The 27109-nt window shown below is 50.4% G+C and overlaps 1 protein-coding gene across 1 annotated transcript in view; it reads right to left on the bottom strand.

Moving 5' to 3' along the window:
* The window catches only part of NRXN2 (neurexin 2), a 345397-nt gene that overhangs the window by 164242 nt on the left and 154046 nt on the right, over positions 1–27109 (bottom strand). The window contains exons 8-11 of the mRNA XM_083417037.1: positions 9942–10103; positions 8080–8518; positions 6469–6852; positions 4921–5124 (exon numbers count right to left, since the gene is read on the bottom strand). Of these exons, the coding sequence (XP_083273163.1) occupies positions 4921–5124; positions 6469–6852; positions 8080–8518; positions 9942–10103 (1189 nt within the window). The remainder of the gene's footprint in view (positions 1–4920; positions 5125–6468; positions 6853–8079; positions 8519–9941; positions 10104–27109) is intronic.

Here is a 27109-nt window from a genome sequence, read left to right as displayed (position 1 = left end):
TTAAATACGAGTCTGGCCCCTCCTCTTTCATTCTGTGGTCTGCACCCCACCCCCAGGTCTGCTACTGAGTCACATTTGGGCTTCAAACCACAGAGCCTGCCTGCCGCTTGGTCTGATGGCCACCCAACCCGTCTTTGCAACATTTGCTTCATTTCTCAAGGCAGAAGACTGCCTTGTATTAGAACCACTTTAGGGTTTTAAAAAAATCTTGTTTAAAATCTTAGAACCAAACAATATGGGATCCAGGAGATCTGTGAACAATCCCTTTTATTTATCTATTTTCATTTATTTTTAAGATGCTGCTGTCTTCAGTCAGGGACCACTGCTAACTTCCATGTAGAAACAGGATCTAATGGGTGTTTGTTTTGTTTTTTTAAGTCGCCTGTATAATGAGATATAATTATTTTGGTTAAAAAATAAAACCTGAAACTGAACCCTAGAATTGTAGAGTTGGAAGGGACCCAAAAGGTCAACAAGTCCAATCCCTGCAGTGCAGGAAACGTGTGTTTTTTCTACACTCAAGTGGTATATAAATTTTATGAACTAACTCAGGCTTCCTCAACCTCCGCCCTCCAGATGTTTTGAGACTACAATTCCCATCATCCCTGACCACTGGCCCTGCTAGCTAAGGATCATGGGAGTTGTAGGCCAAAAACATCTGGAGGGCCGAGGTTGAGGAAGACTGAACTAACTAAATAAAAAATTACGTATTTCACTTTTTTGGGTAAGCCACCCTGTGGGCTCTTGATGAGTGGTATATAAATTTGATCAATAATCAATCATCATCATCATAGCTAATGAACCACAGACTTCTCGGGTATATATTATATACCGTATTTTTCGCCCTATAGGACGCACCGTCCCATAAGGCGCACCTAGTTTTTTGGGGGGGAAATAAAGGAAAAAAAATATTTCCCCCCCAGGCGCGGGGTTGGGGAAGCCCGAGCTTCCCCCGACCCCAGCCCCCAAACAGGCAGCTCTCTGCAAGCCGTGGGAGCCCAGTGCTGGCTCCCGCTGCTAGCGGAGAGGTCCGCGAAGCCTGGACGCGCTGAGCTCAGCGCGCGCAGGCTTCAGCATGCAGGCACCTCTCCGCCAGCAGCGGGAGCGCTCCCGCTGCTGGCGGAGAGGTCCGCGAAGCCTGGACGCGCTGAGCTCAGCACGCGCAGGCTTCAGCATGCAGGCACCTCTCCGCCAGCAGCGGGAGCGCTCCCGCTGCTGGCGGAGAGGTCCGCGAAGCCTGGACGCGCTGAGCTCAGCGCGCGCAGGCTTCAGCATGCAGGTACCTCTCCGCAAGCAGCGGGAGCGCTCCTGCTGTTTGCGGAGAGGTCCGCGAAGCCTGCATTCGCCCCATAGGACGCACCCAGATTTCCCCTTCATTTTTGGAGGGGAAAAAGTGCGTCCTATAGGGCGAAAAATACGGTACATCTTAGTGGGGAGGAATGGGGCAATGGCACTAGCAGCCAGATTTGTCTGACTGAAACCACATCAGCAACCTGAAGCTGCTATGAAAAGGAGGCCAGGATCCACATCACAGGGCCGTTTGGCCCCCTGGGACTGTATTGTCTGTATCAGACAATTGTGAGCAAGAGGAGACGGGGGTTATCTCTGAGTTTCTGGACACAAGGTGGTATTCAAGGTGGTTTTACTCAGAGCAATGAACGTAACTAAGCTGAACAGAACTGAGCTGAATATCACCGCCCACTATTTGTGGCCTGGGACTGATGACATTCACTGAATTGTGGACCTTTATCCATAGGCCTGGTCCTGGGGCTTCCCCACCAACAGACATTAACAAACAACCTCCCCAGCATGCAGCTGGCGTCCTGGCCCCCACCCACACTGCCCTCAGTGCCTTTTGCTACCCACGGCGCTCAGAAAGGGGAAAGGGCTGGTTTGTGCGTAGACCCTTGTGCTTCCATTTTTTGCTTCTCAGTTGCCCGTCCTGTCCATAGGGCTCCTTCCCAGCCTCCCCTGCTTGCCCTTTGGGATTCCTCCTCAGTGCTGGCAAGTGGCTACCTTGTGAAGACCAGCTGTGCAGTAGGAAGTGGGGCAGCCCTTCCTTCCTCTCAAGCCTGAAGCTGTTGACTGAAAGGGAGGGGAAGGGCTGACCCCACAGCGGCCCTCCTCCTCTCTCCTCTCCCCAAAGGTACTTCCCAGCACAACGACACCCAGACAGGTCTTGCCCCCGGCACCATAGCCAGCTCCTCTCCGAGACAGACCATCTCGGGACCTCCAGAAACAGGAAGAGCAGGTCCCACAGTCGTTCTGACTGGGGGAAGGATGTGCCTGGCAATTCCTGGACAGCAGGGTCGTGGCGCAGGCGCTGCCCCGCTCTCAGTGCTGAGGGCGGGGCTAGCAGCACTGCCCTCCTCCCCAAGAATCGCCGGAGCACCCTTCATGGTTTAGTGCCTCAGGGAGAGGTAGGTGGGGGAGCCCTGTGAGGGGGAGCGTCCTTTTGGCTGGGGCCGAGGGTCACCCTTGTGCTCCTGAGTCCTCTGCAGACTTCAGGGCGTGTCTGCCAGTGGGGGGAGGCGGGCTCTCCTCCTGGGGGGGGGGCATGTGGGTGGGGAATCCCCATTCCCACAGGCTGCACAGCTGGGCTTGGCGTGCGTCGTCAACCGCAACAGAACAGTGGATGCAAACAGTCACAGGACCAAAAGCCCCTCTCATGGGCGGTGGGTAAATTTCATGGAACAAAAGCAACCCCCCCACACACCCCAGGCAGGAGGAGGGATAAAGGGAAGGGAGGCCCAGGGAACAGAGAGGAGTGGGCACCAGGTAAGCGGTTGGGGGCGCGCATGGAAAGTGGGAAGAGGGTCATGTTGGAGGGGAAGGGGGCCATTTGTGGGGCCTTTGGTCACCATGGCTGTTTGCTCTGGGCTGGCCATTTATGTCTCAATGAAGGGTTGAAAACCAAGGTGGGCAGGGAGGAGAAAATCACTGTGCTTGGGTCTTTAGAAAGATGAATGGGGCTTTCTTCAACCCATTTCTCGCCTGGACACCGAAGAGGACAAAGTGGGGCAGGCAGGAGGGAGGGAGGAAAGCTCCTGCCCCTCTCAGTCTCCATGGCTGGCTAAGTCAGGCAGGGAAAGCAGGTCCTGGTTTTAACAAAGAGGACCAGCCTCACCACCATCTCTGGTCCTCCAAGGCTGCTCCAGGGAAAAGGAGGGGGCCCATCTTCCTCTTCTCCCCAGGCTGGGAAGGGGCATCTTTCCAAAGACCCAGCAACAAAAGGGGAGAAACAGAGAAAAAGCCCCAGGCCTGGCTTCCATGTAATGTCCCCACCTTCGCCTCACCCTCTGTGGAGAAATAAGCTGCAGGTGAAAAAACCCCTGTGTTTTGGAAAGCAAAATCCACACAATTGTGTGTGAGAAATCTGCATGCAGAACTTGATAGCGCTGCAGCTGAGCGCCCGTGAGGATGAGCTAATGTACAGTGATACCTTGGTTGCCCAATGGCTTGGCTCCCGAACAAATCGGCTCCCGAACATCGCAAACCCGGAAGTACCGCATTTTTCACTCTATAAAGACACACCTAGTTTTAGAGGAGAACAAAAAAAAAAAAAACTCTTCCTCTCTGCGCAGTGCCTCTCCAGCGAAGCGAAGTCAGAACAGCAAGAGGGATATCGCTGCACAGCAAAAGCAGCAATCCCTCTTGCTGTTCTGGCTTCTGGAATAGCTGCGCAGCCTGCATTCGCTCCGTAAGACGCACACACATTTCCCCTTTACTTTTTGGAGGGAAAAAGTGTGGCTTATAGAGAGAAAAATATGGTAAGTGTTCTGGTTTGCTAACTTTTTTTCGAAGCCGAACGTCCGACACAGCTTCCAGAACCGTACAAAAACCAAGGTGCAGTTTCCGATTGACTGCATGAAGCTGCTGCAGCCAATCGGAAACTGTACCTTGGTTTTTGTACGGTTCTGGGAGTCAAATGGACTCCCGGAACGGATTAAGTTCGACAACCAAGGTTCCACTGTATTTCATTTCTGGCTACCAATTCTACATTTAAAGCTGCAGTTGTATGCCTATGGAGACAGGCACGCAGGTAGCCCCAGTGAAGAAAGTAAAGCCCACCAGGGTTGGTATGGCTGCTCCTCAGTAAAGCTGCACAGTTTTATAGTCCATGAGGCCCATCAAACGCTGGACAGCCTTGAAACACACCCTTCCAAATAATCTTTGCTGTGCAGCCCAGACAAAATCCATGATGGGCAGCCTTGTTTTCACAGGCATCACCCACGATATCGTGGACATCCCCATCAAGTATAGCACAACCTCCCTCTGCCACGTTCATCCTCAGGAAGAGGTTGGGTGAATGGGCAAAGCCACTCTTTGGGACGGGTTCTGCTAGTACCTCCATGGGAACCCAGCCTTCCCCAACTTTCTGCCCTCTGATGTTTCAGACTATAACTCCCATGAGACCCAGCCAGCAGGACAGGGGTTGATGGAAGTCGTAGAGCAGAACTTCTAGAGGACACCTGGTTGGTGAAGTCCAGGCTAGCCTGCCCAGCACAGATTGGTCAGAGGGAGGCTTTTGAGAAATCCCTCTTTCGCCACAGAGGGATAACTATACAAATTTACTCAGGTGTAGCTCAGCCGACTACCCCTGGTGTGCGTTTTGTCTGTGTGAAAGGCATATGAACGATGAGAAATTGGTAGCCAAATGAAACAGTTTCGCATTTTGCTCCAGCACCATGTGAGAGTTCCCAAAAGCCATGTGGATTTTGCATTTCAATTGCACGAAGATTCCTCCCTGAGAAGGACCCCCTGCGGAAACACGTGTAATGGAGCCTGCCCGCCCCCCAGAGTGCCATTGATGCGTCTGACCACCCTCTAAAGTGTTGCCTGCACCCCAGCACTGCCTCAAGGGGCTCTCTGGGTAGATGGAGAGGAACAGATCCTGCCGGGTTCTGACCAGCTGGTTACCTAGGTTGACTGTGAGCTTCATCTGGCCCCCATCGAGCTCCAGGCGGAGAGTGTCGGCCGACTCCTTGGAGGTGGTGGCCATCATGAAGCCGTAGGCTCGCTGCGACATGAAGCGGAGGGAGACGTCTTCAGCCTCGGTGTGCATGACCGTTGGCAGCATGATCTTCATGTACATGCTCCCGTCATAGCTCAGCACTGTGGCCTCTGTTGGTGGGGAGGGGAGATGCAGAAAGAGAATGGAGGGAACAGAGGAGCCAAGAAAGGGAAGAGTGATTAGGAACAGGCCAGGCTACATGTCTACTTCACCCACTCCAGGGGGAGCTGACATGGGGTCCTCCAGAGACTCTCAGACTACAACTCCCAGCAGCCTCTGCAGCCAGCACGGCCAATGGCCAGAGATGATGGTTATGTAGCCCATAGAAGGTGCCACCCGGGCTACCGCCTGGTCTGGAGGAGACTCTGCTGAAGAGCCCGCCCACTCCCGTCACCTGATCACCCCTGATTCTTTCACAATGGGAGATTCAGCCAGAGATTGAACCAAGAGCTCTTTGCCTGCAAAGCAAGGGCTGCACAAGGGGAAGCAGGCTTGGAGGAACCCCAAGAAGAAGAAAATAAAATCTTTGGGGAGGGAAGGAAATATTCAGAGCCCTCAAAATAGCCCAGCGAGGACAGTGCATGCTCTGTGTGCAGAGCATGCTGAATTGCAATTCATGGGGCAGGAGCCTAGAAAACCAAAGGTGGCATGGGGGGCAGTTTGGAATATTATGGAAGAGAGCATAGCTGGCTGGCTGGAAGCCTGAAGAGGGGCACACGCTCCTCTGCAATGCAACATTTTCTCGCAGGTCCCCCTGCAGAGCAGTCGTTTTTCATGTGGGTAGTTCTTTTAAAAAGGCAGATGGCAAGAAGGAGCATCCCCTGAAAAGATGCACCACGATTTCTCTGGCACATATGGAGGAAAGTGCCCTTTTCATATCATGCAAGAGCCAAGTGTGAAGCATCAAGAATGCTGCTTGTTTCAGAATGGCAGCATTAAATAACAACAACAACAACAACAACAACAACAACAACAACAACAACAACACAACCCACTGGTTAAGAATTCTTTACAAGCCCCCCAGCCACTCAGAGACCTTTCCAGTTTTGCAGTTTGATGAGTGGTTTGCACATGGACCAATTCAGGTTGCACCATGAAAGTGGAGGGGGCAGACCCCTCGGGCAACAAAACCAAGAGGAATGTTGCAGTATGAAAAGTGGTAAGGTAATGACCTGGATGTCAGGGGATGACTTCAGGCAACATTATGTAACCTCTCTTCAAACAGGATGAATGCTCAATGAACGGGTTGTCTGAAAGAGGCTCCGGGTACTGCTTGGGCCAGGCTTTGCCCATCTGGTGCCCTCTGGGTGCTTTGGCCAACTTTGGGCAAGCATGGCCTCCCTTCACCCCTCTTGCACAGGGTCAAAGATTTGGCTCGTGCTGAAGCTCAGCAAAAGGAAGCTCAGCTGGTTCTGGCACTCCTTCTGCCTCCTCTGGGCCCTGGGCCCCCTCACCTCTCTCGCACAGCCGGCCCAGGTAGCCAGTGCCCACGCAGTCGCAGATGAAGCGGTTCCAGCCCTCCCGGCACAGGCCTCCGTTGCGGCATGGGGAGCTGCTGCACTGCTTGAGGGTCTCTCGGGAGCAGAAGCTGGAGACGCCAGCTACGCTCTGCACCTCGGCCAAGCGCCGCACATCACGGCTCTTCCCGTCAATGAAGAGGTCCCTCACACAGCCCACGTAGCCATAGTTCAAGAAGGCTGTCCACACCTCAGGGGGCAGGATGAGGTCCAGGCGGTTCTCAGGAAGCCCCCCGAGGTACATCTCGCTGTCCAGGTCCAGGATCTCACTCTCCCCGCTGGCCAGGAAGGGCGTGCTGCGGCTGTTCACGGAGATGGAGCCTGCAAGGAGGGAAAGCAGGAGAGGTCACCCCACAAAGTCTGGCTCACTGACTGCCCCCCCAACTGACACTGGCATCCCTCTTCCTCTGGGGCTGCATGGCCCAACAGTTTACTCCAGTCAGAAAAACTATGGGGACAGCCCTCTCATTATGCTATGAAAAGCAGCAGGTTGGGGCACCTCTACCAAGCCTGCCTGCTGCCCACCGACACCTCCCCCCACCACGCCAATGCATCAAGGAATGGATTAGAAATCCAGCCTAAATAAGAGGGACCAGCAGGAAGCATCCCATGGTGGCTTTAGTGCCCCAAGACCCCTCTTCTTCCTTGAGAGGAGGCTTGGGGAGTCCCTTGCAAAATCCATTAGGCCCTCCTCTCTCGTTGAAGGGAGCACACCCCACTTTCTCCCAGTGCCCCCCATAGTTTTTCCTTCCTTGCTTCCCACTGGCTTCTCTCTTCCTTTTTGTCAAATTTTTATTAAATTTTTAAATCTCTACATATATATTTGATTCCAAATTTGTCAGACATTTCTCTTTAAACTTTGACTTCCCATCTTTCCCTCTCTGCTGTTCTTAATCCCATGCCATTTACATACTGCATTCTAATAAACATTTCACCTAAGACACATTCTTCCGTTTCATATATTATCAATTTTCCACCACTGCTCATATTTGGAATCCTGCTCACGATTTCATCTAATTTTTTTTCAGATATTCCAAAAGGGGTGTCTCTCTTCCTACAAGATTCTCTTTCTTGTAGGTTCCCAGCAATAAGAAGGCATCCCTGACAATCACTGTGCTGCAGCAAAGGGAAGTGCTGCCCCCAACCCTCTGGGGAATGCTGCTTTCTCTGACCCTGTGCATAACTCCCCTCCCACTTTATATGCCAGTGAGAGAAGGGCGTTTGTTGCTGGCAAGCACCCACCGCTGTGTGACACCCCAGTGGCCAAGGAGTCACAGGCAGCCTATGCGGTCAGAGGCGGCAAGGTGCCTTGGTAGACCAGCCACTGCTAGTAATGGGGCGCTATGGCTCTCAGGTCCTCCTTGGGGGCTTCCCAGAAGCACCTGGGCAGCTGGTGTGAGAAGAGGGTGTTGGATCAGATGCCCCCCCCCTTGCTCTCATCTGGCAGCCAGGCCCTTCTGATGACCCCACCCGGCTCCAAATTCAACAGGACCAAGATAAGGCACCAGCACGTCCCCGGCACCTGAGGTGGCAACAGAGCCCACTCACCCTTGCGCCCGTCGCGCTGGAAGTCCACATGGCACCACTCGCCGTCATTCACCTTCTTGCTGCTGGCCCGCATCTTGATGCCCCCAGAGCCCATGTCCAGCAGCAGGTAGAGGTAGCCGTCGAGGAGCTCCATGGCAAAGTAGTCAGCCTTGTGCAGGCGCTCGGAGCGGCCCTCCTTGGGCGGCTGCAGCCGGCCGTGGCTGAAGAGCAGCAGCCCGTTTGGCTCTGTGGTGCGGAAGTCAAAGGAGATGGAGCCCGTCTTCTTGGTGTTCCACTTGGGCAGTGAGATGTAGGCCTCGGGGGACTCAAAGGTGACCGGGTCGAGGGCCGCCACATTCTCGCAGCGGAAGACCAGGTCCCCATTGATCTTCATCTTGGGGTCCCCTTCCTTGGCCAAGCGAGACAGTTCCAGCTTGAAGTCATTGTTCTTATAGACAACCTGCAAAGGGATCGGAGAAGCAGGCAGAGTCAACAGGACACGGTGAGCTTCGTCACACCTTGACGTGAGCCAGCTCTCCACCATCTTGGGATTTGACAGAGAGAGAGAGGTGAGGAGGGAAGGAAGATGGGGAGCAACCAGGGAATGTTGCCTGTGGATTTGTTTGACATGACCTGTGGAGTCCTGTGGTTCCGTAATGCCAAAGGTTCTTTGTGTGCCCCTCAAATTTGACCATGAATATATTTTTTTAACCCTAATGTTAAACAATGGGGAATTTAACAATGAATGGTCACACATACTTTAGAACAATGAAGAACAGCTGATGGCAACCTAGAGGGCTGTAGTTTTCCTCCCCCTGCTCTCAGAAGGGTTGATCAGAGGATCACTTTGACCCTTGGTGCAGGGTCAGGCTGGGGGAAACCCAGCGGGGCTCAGGTCCCCATGCAGACACAAAGCACTGGGTTTTACCTTGGGCCGGTGATTCTTCCTCTCAGCCTAAGCTACCTCTCAGGGTTGGTGTGTACACAGAAGTGGGGAGAGAGGATTCACATCCTTGAGACATCTTGTGGAGTGAGTGAAGCCATAATGCAGTCCCACAGTTTCTGAAGAGAAGGAAGACCCTCTCCACTGAGAATATGAGGGGTGGTCCACACTTACCTTTCCAGACACAAGTCTGCACTCCATGTTTGAGCGCCCTTTTTAAAATTATTCCTCTGGAGCTTTCCCTGCACAAATCTGCTCTTTACCATTGCATCAGAGCAAATGGGAATCCATGGAAAACCCAAATGGCTGTTTATTGTGCTTCAGCTTTAAAGAGCAGGTTTTGTGGGGGAAGCTCTGAGGCTAAATAAGGAGCACTTGGACACGGAGCTTCAAAGTATGGACCTGTGCCTGGAAAGCGCGGGGCAAAAGGTAAATGTGAATAAGCCCTGAGTACACACACTGAGGATGATTGAAATCACCCAAGTTAAATATGCGTAAGATGTGACTGCACAGTATTTCATTTGCAGCCCCAGGAGATGCTCTGTTCCATAGGCCAGCGGTGGGAAACCTAAAGGGGCCGTCCTGGTGCTGTTGGATTCCAGTTCCCATCTGTCCTGGCCATGTGGCCAATGGCCAGGGATGCTGCTGCCGCTGCTAGGAGCTGGAGTCCACCAATGTTTAAGGGCCAAAGGCTCCCTTCTGTTCTACACCATCAACTTTGCACCTGTGTAAGAGACCAAGGGACACACAGAGCCCTTCAATCCTTTCCCCCTCTTCCCAAGGTCCCCACCACATCCTCTCTGAGGGTCCCCAAGATGGAAAGGCAGCTTGTGTCAGTTCCCAGCAAGGAGGCTCATAATCTACATACGCTCAATGGGGATTAACCCTCCAACCCTGAGCCACCCCAACCCACCAGTCCCAACCCCACCCCACGACTCACATCCTTGAGACATCCCATGAAATTGTTGCTGACGGGGGACCCGGGCAGGTCGGCCGTATTGGGGCTCCCCCCAATGTAGAAAAAGTCGTCCGAGCCCAGCATGGTGTAGTCTTCCTGGGTGTAGCCGGTGGTGGTGAGGATCCCATCCACAGAGATGGTCACCTGTCCGTCGTGAGCGCAGGGGTTGGGGGGAGGGGTCGGGGTTGGGGAGACAAGGAGACAACAGAGTGTTAACCAACGAGGGATCTGGCGGGGAGAAGAGGGGAGACTTGGCGGGGCAGGGGAGAGGAGGAGCTGCTGACTCATTTTTATGTCTGATTGTCTTTCTGGAGAAATACCGCACTTTCGTTCTGATGGAGGGTTGGAGGAGAGAGAGGGAGGAGGAGGAGGAGTGAGGCAGGCAGAAGGGTGAAAGGGGAGAAGAATCTGCACAAGGTTTGATGGTCCAGTTGGGGACAGGGCAGGGGCAGTCTTGCAGCCGCTGCTGCTTTGCCCCCTGTTGAGTCAATTGATGGCAGCTTCTGAGTCCATGTTTTGGCTGCATAGTCCCTCCCCCTCTTGCCCCATCATCCTGCCACCACCCAGTGCCATGGCGGTTCTGCCAACCAAGGAGCACCCGTTTCAGCTGGCTGTTCAGGAAAGGACTCCAGTTACCTGGGAGAAGAAAAGAATTACATGGGGCATTTTTTGAAAGAAGAGAGTGTGAAGCAGGTTGCAATTTAAACTAGTTTTGAAGGTCGATTGAGCGGCTCTCCTTGAGGAACTGTTGCTTTGAATTCTGCCAAGAATGAGCTGCTACAGATTTCTGGGTCTTTCTTGGTTCCTCACAGCCTCTTGCTTGGAGAAGTGGCTCCAAAACCGATTTGGAAGTGCAGCCTGAAGCTGGACTAAAGCTGGACTGAGGTTTTCAACCTTTTTGAGTCCATGGCTCCCTTGACCAACTACATACTGCGGCACCCCTGTGGGGCTTAGGAGCCCAGTTATGTCACCCTTGTCTGCAGAGCTGGCAGCTTCTCGCCCTTTTTGAACACCCTCCCTTGAGGAGAGTTCCATCAGCCTTATTTCCTCTCCCCTCTCCTTCGGAGTCCTCCAGGAAGCTGCTGTTGCCACCCTTGGTCTCTGAGCTGCCCCCCTGCACCCCACAGGGGCCCGAGAAGCACCCCCTGCCCAGCCCCAGAGGCATCATTCGCCTGGGGAGCTTGTAGCCAGGGCTGCTGCAACAAACAGCCATGCAAGCCTTTGGGAGGCAGAGACGCAAGAGGGCATCAGAGGGAGGGAGGAAAGGAAAGAAGGACAGAAGCCAGTGTTGCCCGAGGCACCCTTGACTATCACTCCAGGCACCCCAGGGTGGCAGGGCACACTGGTTGAAAACCACTGGTTTAGGGGGTTCCTCGGTCACAGGCATGGCAACATCTGCCTATACCCTCCCATCGCACCCTGAACTGCTCCCAAGACTGTTGTGTGTGTCCTGCTGAGCCTGGCCATGAACAAGGAGCAAGGACCTTCGTCCCCAACAACAGCCACAGCACTATGCAGCTGCAGCCACAGCTGGTGTGGTGTCAGGGTTGCAGCTTTGGACTAGGACCTGCAAGGCCAGGGTGCAAATCCCTACTTGGTCATGAAGCTCACTGGGTCACCTTGGACCAGCCACCATCTCTCAGCCCAAGCTACCTCACAGGGTTGTTGTGAGGGTAAAACAGGGTGGGGGAGAACTATGTGCACCACTTCCAGCTCCTTAAAGAAATGACAGAATACCTATATATAATAAATCATACATTAAAAACACCCCAGTGGCTCATGGGAATCCCACCTGCTGTTGAACAGACATTCAGGGCCAATGGAAAAGTTCAAGGGTCTTCCTTATGCAGGATGCTACCTTATTCTCTGTCAGACCCGTGGTTCATCTAGCTCAGCATTGTCTATACACCACAATGGCAGCAATGATTCTCCAAGGTTGCAGGCAGGTAGTCTTTCTTGCCAGCCTTACCTGCACCTGCTGCTGGGACTTGAACCTGGGACCTTCTGCGTGCCAAGCAGATGCTCTGTGGGCCCCTCCAGAAGTCCTTTTTTGTGTGTGCATTCCTCATTTGTGTTTGTGATAGAATCAGGGTGATGATACATGATCCTGCTTTCAATACCATTTGCGCCTGCAAAAGTTTCGGAGTGGCCACAATGCCTCATCTTCCCATCAAAACATATCCTGTAACTTTCTGCGAAAATCCTCCAACTTGTTATATCAAACGTATCCTGTGGTTTGTGGGTGTGTCCCATTATTGTGGCACTTGTAGTAAACTGCCTTGAGGTTTTGTTTTGTTTTACAATCAAGCTGGTTGTAAAATTTATACACTTTTTGTGCATAAATAAATTGGAACAACAACAACAACCCTGAAAGCACCAGTTTACTGAATTGAGGAATTGAATGGAGTGCCCTGGAAGAAGGTCTTGGTGGGCTAGCTGGGACCCTCAACAGGAGCATTGTAATGTTTTGTTGCAGCCCCCTACTGGTTGCCTTGAACAAAAGCTGACCTAAACAAAGGGCTGGAACTGCTCCAAACCCTGCCCTAACTCAGGTTTCAAAGAGGCATTTCCTCCAGGAGTGTATTCACTTTGTTAGCTTCCTTTGGAGCACAGAACTGGCGGCTTCTTTGCATGGGGATAGAACATTCCTGGCAGCCACTGACATTTTTTTCCACACTGGAAGAAGATTTCAGTTTAGCCATTTATTCCATTCCTCTTAAGAACTACAGATTTTGAAGCAGCTCCATTAAGGAAGTCTCTGCTGAAGGCTTGCAGAGCTGGGCAGCTGGAATTTGTAAACTGGGAATGAATGTTGCAGCAGCAGCAGCAGCTCAGGCTGCTTTGGGTACCTTTTCTAATAGCTTCTAAAAGAGGCAAATATCTCCAAAATAACTCAGCTGCTTATCTTACAAGACAGGGTGTCAGGGTTCCCCTCAGAGGAGGAGCAAAGGAAGCAGGACCTTACAGACAAATTCCACACTGCCAAAGAACTTTTAAAAGTTTTTGGGTCTGGACATCCCAGACCCAAGACTGAAGGTGGCCTCACCAGTGACCTAGGTTCCTGGTCAGTTCTCAAGCCACTACTCCCATCTCCCCCAGGGTCCCAGGAGCAGAGGAGATGGTGAACCAGGAAGGAGCTTCAGAGCAGCTGTCAAGTGCTCCATTAGCTTCCTGTGAGGAGACTTGGAAGGAGAAGCATGGAAGCACCTGCCCAGATCTAAGCCTGGCTGGGATCCTCCAGTTCCTATGCAAGTCCCCCTTCTGGGCTGCTTCATTGCTGAAGCTCCAGCCTTCCAGACTTGAGGAAATTGACACCAGGAAGGTGCAGGGATTGGGGTTTTCTGTAGGCACCTTTAGCATCCTTGGCCATGCAGGACTTCCCGTGTTCGCTTGAACACATAAAGAACAATGACCCTAGGTGTCCTACCTTGCAATTGGCATTGATAAACATACTGCCTCCAACAGTGGAAGCAGAACAGGGTTAGTAGCCACCAATAGCCTCATTCTCCACGAATCAATCTGTCCAATCCCCTTTTAAAGCCAAGTTGGTGGCCATCACTGCCTCTTGTGAGAGGACATCCCATAGTTTAACTACATGCTACGTGAAGGACTTCCTTTTACCTGTCCAGAATCTTCCAACATTCAGCTTCATTGAGTCCATGAATTCTAGTGCTACGTGAGAAAGGAAGAAAAAACATTTCTCTGTCCCTTTCTCCACACCATGCACAATTTCGTACACTTCTATCATGTCTCCTCTCACTTGCTCTACCCGTAAACTAAAAAGCTCCAAATACTACAGTCTTTCCTCATCAGCTCCCTTCATAATTTTAGTTGCCCTTTTCTGAACATTTTTTTCCCACAACTCAACAATATCCTTTCTGAGGAGCGGTGACCAGAATTGTCACAGTACTCCAGATGTGGCTGCACCATAATTTGTGTAACAGCATGATGACATCGGCAGTTTTATTTTCAGTTCCATCCCTAATGATCCCTAGCATGGAATTTGCCTTTTTCACAGCTGCCTCACACTGGGTTGACATCTCCATTGAACTATCCACTACAACCTCAACAGTCTTGTTCCCGGACAGTCACAGCCAATTCAGACCCCATGAGTGTGCATGTGAAATTAAGATTTTTTGCCCTGACATGCATCACTTTACACTGCATTTGGAGTTATTCACAATCTTTTTTTGTTTCAACGACCCTGAACAATTTACTATAATCAAAAAGCTTGTCCACCTTACAGCTCACCCTTAACTCCTGATTTATGAATAAAAGCATATGTATTCCCTATATCTCTCCATTTGGAGAATTGTCCATATATTCCAGTAACAATTTCCTGTTACTTAACCAGTTCTTGATCCACAAGAGGCTCTCTCTTCTTGCTCCATGACTGCTAAGCTTTCTCAGAAGTCTTTGGTAAGCTGCTTTGTTGAAAGCCTTTTGAAAGTCCAGGTACACTATGTCAACTGCATAGCCTCTATCAGTATGGTAGTTGACACTCTCAAATAACTCCGATAGGTTAGTGAGACAGGGCTTGTCCTTGCATATGCCATGCTGGTTTTGCTTCAGCAAGGCTTGTCCTTCTACCAGTATTACCAGACCAGATGTCAAGTTAAGCGGCTTGTAATTCCCATGGACTGAAGAGGGCTACAGTCAGGTGCTCAGCTAAGGCCTCTCCCACCCTAAGCTTCTTGCAGGAGGGTCTTAAAGGGGCAATCCTCCAGCCTGGAGCCTAGGGTTCCATTGCCGTTCCACTGACTCCTGCCTTTTACATTGCCTGGAGTAGCACACAGGCAATGGGAAGAATGATGCCCTGGTATAAAGGAGGCTGATAACTCAGGGCAATGTGACTCAGGGGCTGCTGCTGCTTCCAAGGGTCCCAGTTTGGAGGTCTCTAGCTCAAGGAGCTCCTGGCTTAAAGGTGCCGAGGCTCAATATCTGTGCTGGGCCCAGGCTCAGCACCTCCGCAGCACGTATCCCTGAGTCCTACTCATTACTCACGAGAACAGGCCCAAAGGCAAATCAATGCCACAAGCCTGTTATTTATTTACTCACTGCTAAAGCTAAGCAGGTTTAGTTGCAACAAAGCGCCTGGGAATCAGAAGCAGCTTTTGAGTCCTTCCCAGGAAGAGCAACTTATAAATGCAACAAATAAAAGCAGCCACTCTTAGGAGCCTAAATCCCAGTTAGACTCATTTGCAAGCCCCTTTTGTTCTGGGGAAATTTTCAGACAAGAGGCCCTCTGAAAACAGCTGAGAGATAACTTGCCTCTTGTTTGTTATGTGGCAATTGTTGCCTTTTTATTTATAGTAACGAGATTGGCTTTATTCCTTTGGCTGCAGACCACAAACCATTTAGGAGCTTTGCTGAAATTCCACGGAAATACACAGCAATGTTAATGGATTGTGGGTTGCAGCCTCCTCCTCCTCCTCCTCAGAGGGCTCAGCTGCAGGTAGCTTCCTCTCCTGTGTTTCATTATTATTTGCTTGGTTTTGAAGAAACTGAGAACATTACTGGGTGGGTTCCCAAGTGATTTCCCCCCACTAATGCATTTGCCCTACGGACCCTCTAAGCCTTAATGAACCCCCAAAGAAACTTTGAAAGCATCAGCCAATTTCATTCCGCTGGGGAGGGGAAGTGGGCAGGCTGGTTATTACAAGAAGTAAGCCTTGCCTCTTCATTCTGGATCTAGCCCAAGGTCCATCTCACTCAGAGTGTATCTGATAAAGCAGCCTTCGCCAGATGTTGTTGGTCTACAGCTCCCATCACTTCCAGTCAGTTGGTGAAGGCTGTGACAAAGCCTGAAAGACTGCTGGATTCGGCTAGTGAAGAGTTGATACTGTGGCTGGGGTGAGGGGGATATAGGACTATGGATGCTATAAGGGTCTAAACACTGCCTGCCTGCCTGCCTGTTTGCTATTCCACCTCCGTAATACCTGCTCCACCCACATACTTGTAAATCAATAGATTATTGGCGTCTCCAGCGCTTTCTTCTGCAAAGCAAAGGTTGCGTTCAACCTTCCACAACTTGTGGAAGCTGTAAGCAAGAAGCATCTAAACCTTCTGCCTGAGTACATCTGATGAGGATTAACAGAAGTTCTGTTCATTTGGTTCTTCTGCGATGAGGGACTTGGAAAGATAGAGGCCACATTCACATGTCACAAAATGCCAAAATGGCTTATCATGGGTTGTTGTGGATGCTGCCTGGTGACTCTGACCCCAGAAACAGACTGATTAACCTTGGTTTCTCATGATGCCCAAACCTGGAGTCACCATGGCTTGTTGCTCCCTAAGAAGCCGAACTGCAAGCCATCCTTAAACCATGGCTGGTTGCTGGCCTGCAAGTTCTGGTTTGTAAGGGAGAAGCCAGCATCTCCAGAGTTCAGATACCATGGGCAGCCAGGATGAACTACAATGTCCTGCCTTGTTCCTCTGGCTGAGACCAGTGAAGAGTCGGAGTGTGGGCAACCAGGCAAAATACACCAGCACCATTATTGTGAAGTGTGAACCCAGCCGCTGCCTCTTGATTCTTTCTTACAGAAAGCACTGGTTTGCAACATGGATCAATCCCTAATGATGCTCTGCTATTGATTAGGTAAATGTAAAGGGACCCCTGACCGTTAGGTCCAGTTGTGACCGACTCTGGGGTTGCGGCGCTCATCTCGCTTTATTGGCCGAGGGAGCCGGCGTACAGCTTCTGGGTCATGTGGCCAGCATGACTAAGCCACTTCTGGCAAACCAGAGCAGCGCACGGAAACATAGTTTACCTTACCGCCTATTTATCTACTTGCACTCTGACATGCTTTCGAACTGCTAGGTTGGCAGGAGCAGGGACCGAGCAACGGGAGCTCACCCCGTGACGGGGATTCGAACCACCGACCTTCTGATCGGCAAGTCCTAGGCTCTGTGGTTTAACCCACAGCGCCACCCGTGTCCCTGCTATTGATTACCTGGGCCAAATTTTCAAGAAGGCTATTGCTAATATCCAACAGGGCTGAGTGTCACAAGTAAGAGCACTTGCAGAAATGGTTAGCACATGAATGGACCATTTGTTTCTTGTGTGTCTGCACAAAGCAAAGGGCACATGGGCTGGTGGTAGCACTCCTAGGCCAGGAAAGGCAATGGCCCATGGTGCAGGTTTCAGCAGGTGCAAATGTATTGGCTGAGTGGTCCATGATGTATGGAGCAGGGCAGAAGGGGCTGGCCAAACTGTAAGCCACATTAAAGGTTATTAAGGCAGTGCAGAATAAAGACCTGCAGGCAGCCTCTTACCCACAGGGCAGTGGGAGAGCGCCTGCTCTGTATGGAGAAGGTCCCAGGTCCAAGCAGGATCAAGCAGGAAAAACTCTTCTGTGTCTGAGATTCTGGAGAACAGAGAGACAATACTGGGCCAGATAGACCTGGCAGGAGAGCAGCTTTCTATATTCCGCCTGAACTGGTGAGATATGAACTTGCTTAGATTTCCAGACTCGCCATCTCTCTGGTAACAGCAGCTTAGATTAAAAAAAATGTGGAACCTGATGAATTGAAAGAGAGAAGAAGAAACAGCTCACCCTAACGGCTGCAGTCTTAATGTCCCTCCACAATACCCTGGTCTGCTAGGAATGCTTTTGGAGCTACATAACTTGATTAGGAGGTAATCTTTGTGTTTAGAAGGATTACAACCACATCAGAAAAGCCATGCAGCAGCTGGATCAGGCCAAAGGGGGCCCATCTAGCCCTGCACTCTTGCCACACAGGGACCAACCAGATGCCCATTATGGGAAGCCACACGTGAGCAGGACACAAGTGCAACAGCACCATGCTCTGTCCCATGGCACAGCTTCCCTGGGGCTGAATGACATCAGTGGCTGGACATTCTGACTTGTAGAAGCTCCCACATAAAAACTAGCAAGTCAACTTAGCTCAATCCTTCAGCAGCCCCTGTTCAGGTGAGCTTCAGCCAGCCCAAAAAAAGCCTCATGCCCCAAGTGAACTCCTCTGAGGCTTTTATCAGCCGAGGAAAAATGTCACACTGCTCTCCCAAAACCCAGATCCCTTGAGGGTCTGTGAGAAGGAACAGCAGAGGGGCACCAATTTCCGTTACAAAAATCTGACTAGCGCTCAGGTCAACTCTTCAACCCTTAAACTCTCCCAAACTTCAGGCCAATTATGATGAATCCGAACAGCATTTAGCTAGAAGAACTGACAGCTGCAGAGAAGGAAGAGCCAGGCAGCAAGGCTAAACAGGGAAAGAAAAGCCAAGGTCCTATCACTCCTTGGCTGGACATATGAACCAACGGTGCCATCCAGCCCACTAGTAGTGGTGTGAATTATGGAGATAAGTGGGGGTCCTCATCTGTACCAGGATCCTGATGGGGACTTTGCCCATTTGCCCTCTGCTGTGGTCCCAACCAAGATCAGGCCCTGCACCCAAATGCCTATTTGCCCTGGTGCAAAAAGGACCTTCCTATCCAACACACACCATAGGCACAGAGCTCCACAATTTAGGCTCCAGGTGCAAAGTTCTCCCAAATAATGGCGCAAATGGTGTGCTCTGGGCTGACTGGGGGGCGATGGGAGCTTGCATTCTAAAACATCTGAAGGGGCACCAGGTGTCTGTGCTGCTTTAAGGTGCCACAGTTCTTTTCTGCTTTTGATGGACTGGCTCCCTTTCTAGCAGAGTCAGACATCTGGTGAGGTGGATTTGACTGAAAAGAGCTTGTCCTGAAAAGCTGGAAAAGAGCAGGAAACTGAAAGCTCAGGCAGTGAGGAGGCGAGCAAAGAGTTTAATTGAGGGGGACGGGGTCAGTGCTTAACCACTTAAAACAATAACTCCTCCTGCTGCTGACACTTAAAACAACCAGGCAAGAAGCATTTACAGGCAGTTCCAGGAGCACTAAGGCCCTCTAGATGGAGGCAGGGAGACTGCCTGGGGCTGAGCTAATGAGGTGTTAATGACTCCAGAGGAGGTCTAAATGGATGCCAAAGGGGGCACTTGAAAAGGCAAAGGAGAGGGGCAAAGGCAGATCCCTCTTTCAATCAGGACAAGGCAGCTGCTGCAGCCTTTTCTCCAGTCTTCTAAGACTGACCTGAATCATGGATGTCATGCACACTCTCTCACAGAATGCTGTGTTATGTGGGAGGTAAAAGGTGGCCCAGATGAAAGTGGCTGCAAAAGTTTCTGCCATAATAAATTTGTCAGACTTTTAGGTGCAACAGGACTCATTATTTTGCAGGAAGTTGGATAGTATATTAATGATATAATAACAACACACCTCATAATGCACCTCCAACATCCTTCTCACTAGTGACCATCTCCAGTTGCCAGTTGCCAAGGGCTACCAACAGGGAATAGTTTCCACTTTGCACCCCGCTTGAGGGCTTCCCAGATGTATATCTGGATTTCCCATTGCTAGAGACAGGATACTGGAGTAGAACTTTGTGGTCTGATCCACCAAGGCACTCCCTTGAACATTTAGGTCTGTAAGAAAGCTTTCCACTTAAACAGTTCCACAACCTTAATGCCACAGAGCATTAAGCACTATCTACAATCTGCAGAATGTTTTTAAAATTTCAGCACTGGATGGGTTGATGGGGGCTTTTGTTTGGAGACGACTCTTCTCTTCATCTCCATAGAAACTGACTATGCTTGTTGCTGTTTAAAGGGAAACTGTCTTGTTCAAATGCCATTTCTACAAGGGTTCAAACAGGGCAAAAGTCAAAGTGGAGCAGGCAGAAAAGCTGTGGGCCACCCTTGTGACAGAGGCTCATGTGGAACTCTTGACTGATCAATGTGGACCAGTGTGAAATGTAGCTGTTTCTTCTGTCTGGAGCACTGAGGTGATCTCAGGGCTAAATTGCACTTGACCCTGAGTGTGTCTTTGCATCTCAAGTGCATGTACTTAAAATGCAAAGGGTTATCAGCAGGGTGGGGAGCTGTAAACCCCAGAATATGTGCAGAGGAAGGCAACCAAAATGATGAAGGGTCTGGAAACCAAGCATTATGAAGAACAGCTGAGGGAGTTGGGGATGCTTAGCCTGGAGAAGAGAAGACTGACAAGGTGATAGGATAGCCATATTCAGATATCTGAAGGGCTGCCACATAGAAGATGGAGCAAGCTTTTTTTCTGCTACTCCAGAGGGAAAGACCTGAGCCAATGGAACCAAATGACACAAAAGCCTATTCTGACTAAACATTACTCGGCTATGAGTGATCGCCAAAGAAGAAAGAAAAAGAACACTAGGTAAGAGCTAGAGGTAAGTAGAATGGACTCCCTCAGAAGGTGGGAGACTCTCCTTCATTGGAGATTTTTGAACAGAGGTTCGATGGTCATCGGTCAGGGATTTTGTAGCTATGATTCTTGCACTGCAGGAGGTTGCTCTAGATGTCCCTTTGGGTCCCTTTCAACTCCACAATTCTATGTTTCTGATAATCCAGAATACTATGCCAAGGGCAAAGCACAGGATTACATAGAACAGCCTATCCACGCCCACTGAGGCTGAGGGGAATGGTAGTCCAAAACATCTGGAGAGCACAAAGCTGCGGGAAGCCAGAGCCTGGAAGCGGATTCAAGCTGCGTCTTATATCCACTTTCTTGCAAAATTTGCAAGTTCCATAATTTCCACAATTTTTTAATTGGGTGCTTTGGTAATTGTTTTAAAATTGCCACTGCCCTTTAGTTTTCATGTATTTTGTTTTATATTTGTTGTAAACCATCTACAAGTCTCTATAATGATTGATAGCTTAATATTCAAATCAACTCACCTCCAGAGTTCAAGTCAATTCATCTCTGTGGTCTTTAAGTAACTTAATTGACCAATTGTTGATTAAATTAAAATAAATCTACATATTGCAAAACATAAAGTTTCAAGGAAAAGAACAGTTCTTCTTGAGAAATTGCACAAAAAGTTTTTATCATATGTGGTGATTTAGTCATTTACAAAAAAGCAAATTATATAAAAGAAAGCTGGAAAACAAAATAATTTATTTTGAGATGTTGTATTTTCTTTGTTGATCTATATGTTGGTGCTTCTTGCTTGTTTGTTTCAAGTATAATTGTGCTAAATGTAATTTTATTTCTCAGAAAGAAATGAAGGAAGAGGATTGCAGTCTTTGAAATAAGTATGCTGAGATGTAGGCAGGGGGACTGCAGCATTAAGCCATCCTGGCTATGAAGTCTGAGTTCCATCCAACAGAAAAAGCGTGAGGCTGAGAGGCAGTTCCCCATCGTGTCTGCCTTTATGGAGCGCATGTTTTCCAAAACACCAAACCTCACAGTATCGGCAGAACATAGAATACAGGCAGCACATAGAATACAGGCGTACCAAAAGAACGTAAGGTGTGAATGGTCCTCAGTCACCAGCTGTCAAAGGGTTGCACATGCCGCTTGCCTGCAGTGACAACCTGACCCTGCAGAGGGCAATGCCGAGCAACAAATACCTCCCCTGAACTGTAATCCAGGAGGAGTGACAGGCCTACAGGCAAAAACAGCAAACTGCTTCTGATGAAAAAACCAAATACCTGGATGTAGTACAGCTGGGAGGGACATCTGACTGCCCACCGGGTCCTTCGGCTCCAGATTGGCACCAGAATTGCAACCCCAGCAGATAAGGCGGCTCCCTGGGGTCCAGTGCTGATGGAACCTCAGAGCCCAGTCCAGCCCCTGTTGCAATACGCCCAACTGAACTGGACTGAGGCTGAGTGGGTGCATGCAGCTGGTGGAGGGGGCAATGGGCTCCCCTTCATCCTTTTATGATTCCACTTGAACCATCAAGCCTTGTGTAGTAGAAAGGGCAAGAGTTAGAGGAGGCTGAGCTGGAGAGGCCGCAGAGATGTCTCTTGGCAAGCTCAGGAGCATGTGTGTGCATGTGGTAGAGGGTTGCATTTGGGGAGGGGTGGGTGAGCGTGAGCATCAAGGGCGGCCAGTCTGGAGACCCCCTTCCCGCAAAGGACATTTCTCCTTCCCAGTGAGACAAGTGAGGAAGAGAGAGGGGAGAGGGTGGAGCAGGGAGGGGAGAGGGGAGGAGGAGCTCATTAGTAATTAGTCAGTACAACAACATGCAAACGAGGTTAGAATGTGGACGGGGTGGGGGAGAAGGGAGCGACTGGGTGGCGGCTGGATCAGATGCAAACTCCCCCCTTTCTTGAAACAGGCAAAGCCCATAGCCCTGTCAAACTCCCACAAACTCTGTAAGTAAGACCTCCACCCAGCGCTGGCCTCCCCCCGAAACAAGCCCAAGATGCCAGTGCTGTAGCTCCTCCAAGCTCTCTACCTTCCTTCACTGCACACTAAAAACACAGGAAGGCTAAAGAATTGGGGCCTGATGGGCGCCTGTGCACAATTATGAGAGAGGCAGGCATGAGAGCTGGAGGCCTCCTTTGTGTCTGACACATTCTCTACACAGATGCAGGACTGAGAATCACCACCCCCACCATCATGTGTGAAAGACCACACACATACATGTTCGTGGAAGCAGGCTCCCCCTGTGTGGACACTGCAACCCATCTTGAGCAAGAAGGGCCAATCAGTTCTGGCCTTTCCAAGGATCCCCAAGGTCAGCCTCACTGAGCAGGATCTTCCTAGGCAAGTCAAGGGTCAGGCACAGGGCCCAGCAGCACTTTTGAGGCCCCGGAGGGATAGGATCTGCCCCAGCGAACAGCCTCTGGGTTGGTTGGGCCTAGGATAAGTACCAGAAGGAAGGTTGTGCTCTGGATGAGCTGAGCTTTGGAGGGTGCCTCCTTCTGGGAAGCAGGCGATGTTTCTGTCTGAGCAGGATCATGTCTTGAGGGAGCCGAATGTCCAAGTGGGAGGATTTTGGGGTGTGCAGAGTGCTCTTGTACACCCCAGAGACAAACTACAACCCTACCCCAGGGTCTTTTGGCTGTCTATGATGCCTCGAACCTTTTCTGTTTTCAGAAAAGTAAACCTGGTCACTGCAATCTGTGCCCTCTTCTGCCTTCCTTGCCCACAAACGCCTACAAAGCTGGGCATAGAAGACCCATGAGCCCTGGTTCCCACACATGGGGCCTAACCCACTCTCATCTGAAGCAAATACATTTCACACTCCTTCGCCTTCCTGAGCAAGTGCCACCCCCAGAAAGAGAGATGATTTGATGCAAAGTTCTCACTTGCCTGTTTTGTGAGCCCCAGTTAAGAGCCTGTTACCTGCATCTCACCCACCTCCCCTTTTAGCAGAGCAACCCTGGAGAGAACAAGGGAAGCCTAACCAGGGTGGGATGGGGTGGGGGTGGGAGGCAGCAAAGGTGGGGGGGGGAAGAGGGGAGGATGTTCGAGTAAAAAAATTTGGGGCAGTCTCCTCGGACAAACTTAAAAGTTCAGACACAAAAATGGCAGTTAGTAGGAACAATCAACACAGTCTTTAATTAGTACACTATTAGTACAACAGGAGTTAATTATCAGCTAGCATTAATCATGACTCTCAATTAATTAATTAATTAATCATCAGAAAGAGAGAGAAAGAGAAGAGAAGAGAGAGATTGGCTGAGAAGAGACTCAGATGGAGACAGAAGCCATGCAAAGCAGGGATCAGGCCCCAAAGCGGCCTCCATGCGTGTTAGATGGGGTGGGTGGGCAGGTGGGAGAGCGGCGGCGGATGATGGAGACAGAGAGAGGAGAAGCAGGCAAAAGCCGGCATGCAAGAGAGAGAAGAGAAAGAATGGAGGAGGCCAGGTAGAGGAATCAGAGCGACAGAGAGAGCAGGATGAGGCCTGCTTGGCCATTTCTAACAAGAGCACCTGGCACGGCCCCCAGCACGCACTGAAAGCACACTTAAGGAGAGTCGGACATGGGCGCCCACCCTGAATGGATGCCAGGCCCAGCAATTAGAGGAGGTTTTCCGGGGAGAAGGGTTTCGCCATTTCATACCCAGGTGCAATCACCTCGAAAAGAGGGCCTTCCACCCATCTGTCCTCCACACTATTATAGGCCCACATGCACAAAGTTCTCCCAAGGCCCTGCCCTGTGTGGCTTCCCAAGGCAGGGAGGCTTCAGAAAGGCAGCAGGCTGACACCAGGAATGGATGATCCAGCCACACAGAGAAAAAAGTGGCATGATGCTTACCCCCCACCCACACAGGACCAATCTCTGTCCCAGATGACTCACATGTTCCAGATAACTGAATCTTCCACATACAGACATACAGACACACACACACACACACACACTCCTGCCATACTCAAAACTGTGCCCAGGGTAGGTTCTAAATGGAAGAGAATTCTCAATGGGCAGTGTGTGACTTCCTGCCTTCTGCACAGAGAAGATTTTTGATTTGATTGGTTTGCCTCTTTATTAATTGTTCCATTTCTATGCCACCTTCCTGCCAAGGCAGTTCACAATTTAAAATAGTAGAACAAACAAACAATACAAAAATATTCACAGGATCTTCCTGGGCTCCTCAGATTCTTCTTGTTGGCTCCCACCTTCCCTCAGGACACAAAAGGCCACTTTAAAGTAGTCCCAGGAAATGGGGGGCTGCCCCCCGGCTCTCTCTTTGATTACTGCTGCCCATAAGGGCAAGATACTTTTTTCGTATGCATTCCTACTCTCACAGGGTGCATCAATGGATTGCATTCAAAATGGGACTTTACACACACAGGCCTTTGTCTCTTTATCACTCAGACCCTCCTGCAGCCCCACACTGGCCTTTGCTGAAACAAGGGGTGGGGGGCTAGTACAATGAAAGAGCACCTGCCTTGCATGCAGAAGTTGCCAGGTCCAATCCCAGCTAGCTTCTCCAGTTTAAAAAGAGCCAGGGCAGACCTACTGCTGCTTGAGAGCCACTGAAGCTGCCAGGCAAAAATTAGAATCATGTTCAGAGCTGAAGGCAGGCAACTCCTCTGCATCAGCCTTGGGGCAGGGTCCTGGGAATGTCAGTGGAGAGCTTCTCACCAGCAGAGTCCTTGGAAAGAGAGTGACGGTGGGGGGAAATTATAGGGGTCTCTAAGCAGAAACTGGCCAGGGGGTGCTCCAGCTCTGGGCTCCCCACATCAAGCAGGGAGTGCTGGACTTGATGGCTTCCAATTCTATGATATGTTAGCAATGTTTGGAACTGGGAGTTGAGAACATGAGACCATAAGAAGGATCCCGAAGCAGCAGGATCAGGCCAAAGGGAGTTTCTCTAGTCCACCATCCTTTTTCCCACAGCGCCCAAGCAGATGCCCTCATGGGGAGGCGCCCACAGTGACAACATGAGCACCGCAGGCTTCTCATGCTCTTCCTTCCCCAGCAAAAGGAAGTTAGGGAGGTGCTACCTCTCCTACTGGAGGTGATATACAGCCATCATGACTACTAGGCAATGTTCTTAGATGGCGACCCTAGAGGAGGCTAGTGATGGGGACGGTTGGGACTAGTGTGTAAAAAATCTTGTGCAAGGTGAATCAGCTGAAACTGGGAATGTGCAAAGCAAGGGATTGCTGAAAGAATGCACATAGTCACCCACACAGAGGAAATACATCTCTGCGCAGAGACAACTCCTCCAGTTTCTCATGCCCACCTGGTCTGACTCCGCAAGCTCGCTTCTGGAAGAAATCCATGCAGATTTATAAAGCCAGAGGCAACCTTTCTTTCCACCAAAGTCCCATGGACAGAAAGAGGACAGACGAGGGATTCTCCCAGACTCTGAGGCAACCATGTTCTATTTCCCACGGGGCAACTCTGCCTGCCTCATGTGAGGCAGGATGGGAGAACTGTGTTTGTGTGTGTGTTCCCAGCGCCAGCTTTGGCGGCACAGATCAGTCATGGGAAGGGCACGTCAGAGAAACAGCAGGCAGAGCAACCACCTCTGGGGTCTTCAGGCACCACTTCTCATTTTTTCAGTTTGGCACCAAAGAAAGTGCAGGTGAGGGAAAACCTCTTGTCTTGCCACTCATCTAATTTGTGCCTCCCAGCAAACCAAGATGTTCACTGCAGGAAGGTAAGGGATGTTGTCAGCCAGGAGGGGTTCCAGAGCTCCATCGTGGCAGCCTCAGGATTTAGGTCCCAGATGTAGCCCTGAGCATGCAATGGCACCTAAAGTAGTTCCCACGCTTCCCAGTGTCTCTAGATGCACCAGGATGACAGGAACCATGGGAGCTACATTTCTCATATGCCCCAAATTCTCTCTAACCCAGAGCTAGGCTAGCTGATTAGGGCCTGATTAGCACTTGAACTAATACATGACCCAGATTGTTGTGCCAAGTGCCTAGCGGGCATTTTGGCATAATCTTCCCCTCTCCTAAAGCTGAAATTTGTACTGCGATGAAAGCCTCCATAGGCATCAGTCAACATGTTCCTCCTGACACAAACAGCAACTTCATGGTACTGATGGTGGCAGTGTTGATTTTTCACCGGTCCAAAGCAGGAGGGAAACTTCCCCCATCCCAACACTACCACCAGCCAGCTGCTATTTGCATTTTTAAAACATGCATGTTAATTGCATTGAGACCTTCACACCTTGCAGGAGTATGCAACTTCCAAGTATTGCTGGATTCCAATTCCCATCAGCCTCGGACAGCATGGCCTGGGATGATGGGAGTTGTAGTCCAGGAACATGTGGAGGGCCACAAGATCCATCCATGCCTGCACTAAGGCTTATTCCCCTCAGCCCTACTGAGCCACCCTGAACAAAATATTCAACCTACACACTATCATTCTCTCCCATCAGCAGGACCCAAAGAAGAGCCTGCAATTCTCACATATGACATACACATGTCCTTACTACAAACACAGATGATTTTCAAATGGCTTTAACCAGCTTCGCTTCAAACATCCTTAGATGCTGCATTTCTGTAGGAGTGCTTGGACAGATGGACTAAGGGATCGAAGATCCCTTCACAGACCCACAACTTCTTTTAGTCATCAATGAGCTGGACTACTCCAAAAAATGTGACAGTGGTATACAATTTGTAGTGCTTGGGTACACGCACACAAAAACACAGAGAGAAACATCCTCAGGGCCATGTTCACAGGAATTGCACTCCTAAGACCTTCTGATGTGTGAAATACCAAAAGCACATGAGAGCGCAATAACAAGTGCCTGGCTGGTCCAGCATTTGGTGTGCGCATCTTCCCAGCTGAACAGGCCTGAAGTTATATCCATCTGTAAATTATACAGAGAGCAGACTCGCTGGAATTAATGGATCTCAGTCACTGGCCATTGTTTTCAAT

The sequence above is a fragment of the Podarcis tiliguerta genome (assembly GCF_965153285.1).
Source record: "Podarcis tiliguerta genome assembly, chromosome: 16".
NCBI lineage: Eukaryota > Metazoa > Chordata > Lepidosauria > Squamata > Lacertidae > Podarcis > Podarcis tiliguerta.
This window is presented reverse-complemented; position numbering and strand designations above follow the sequence as displayed.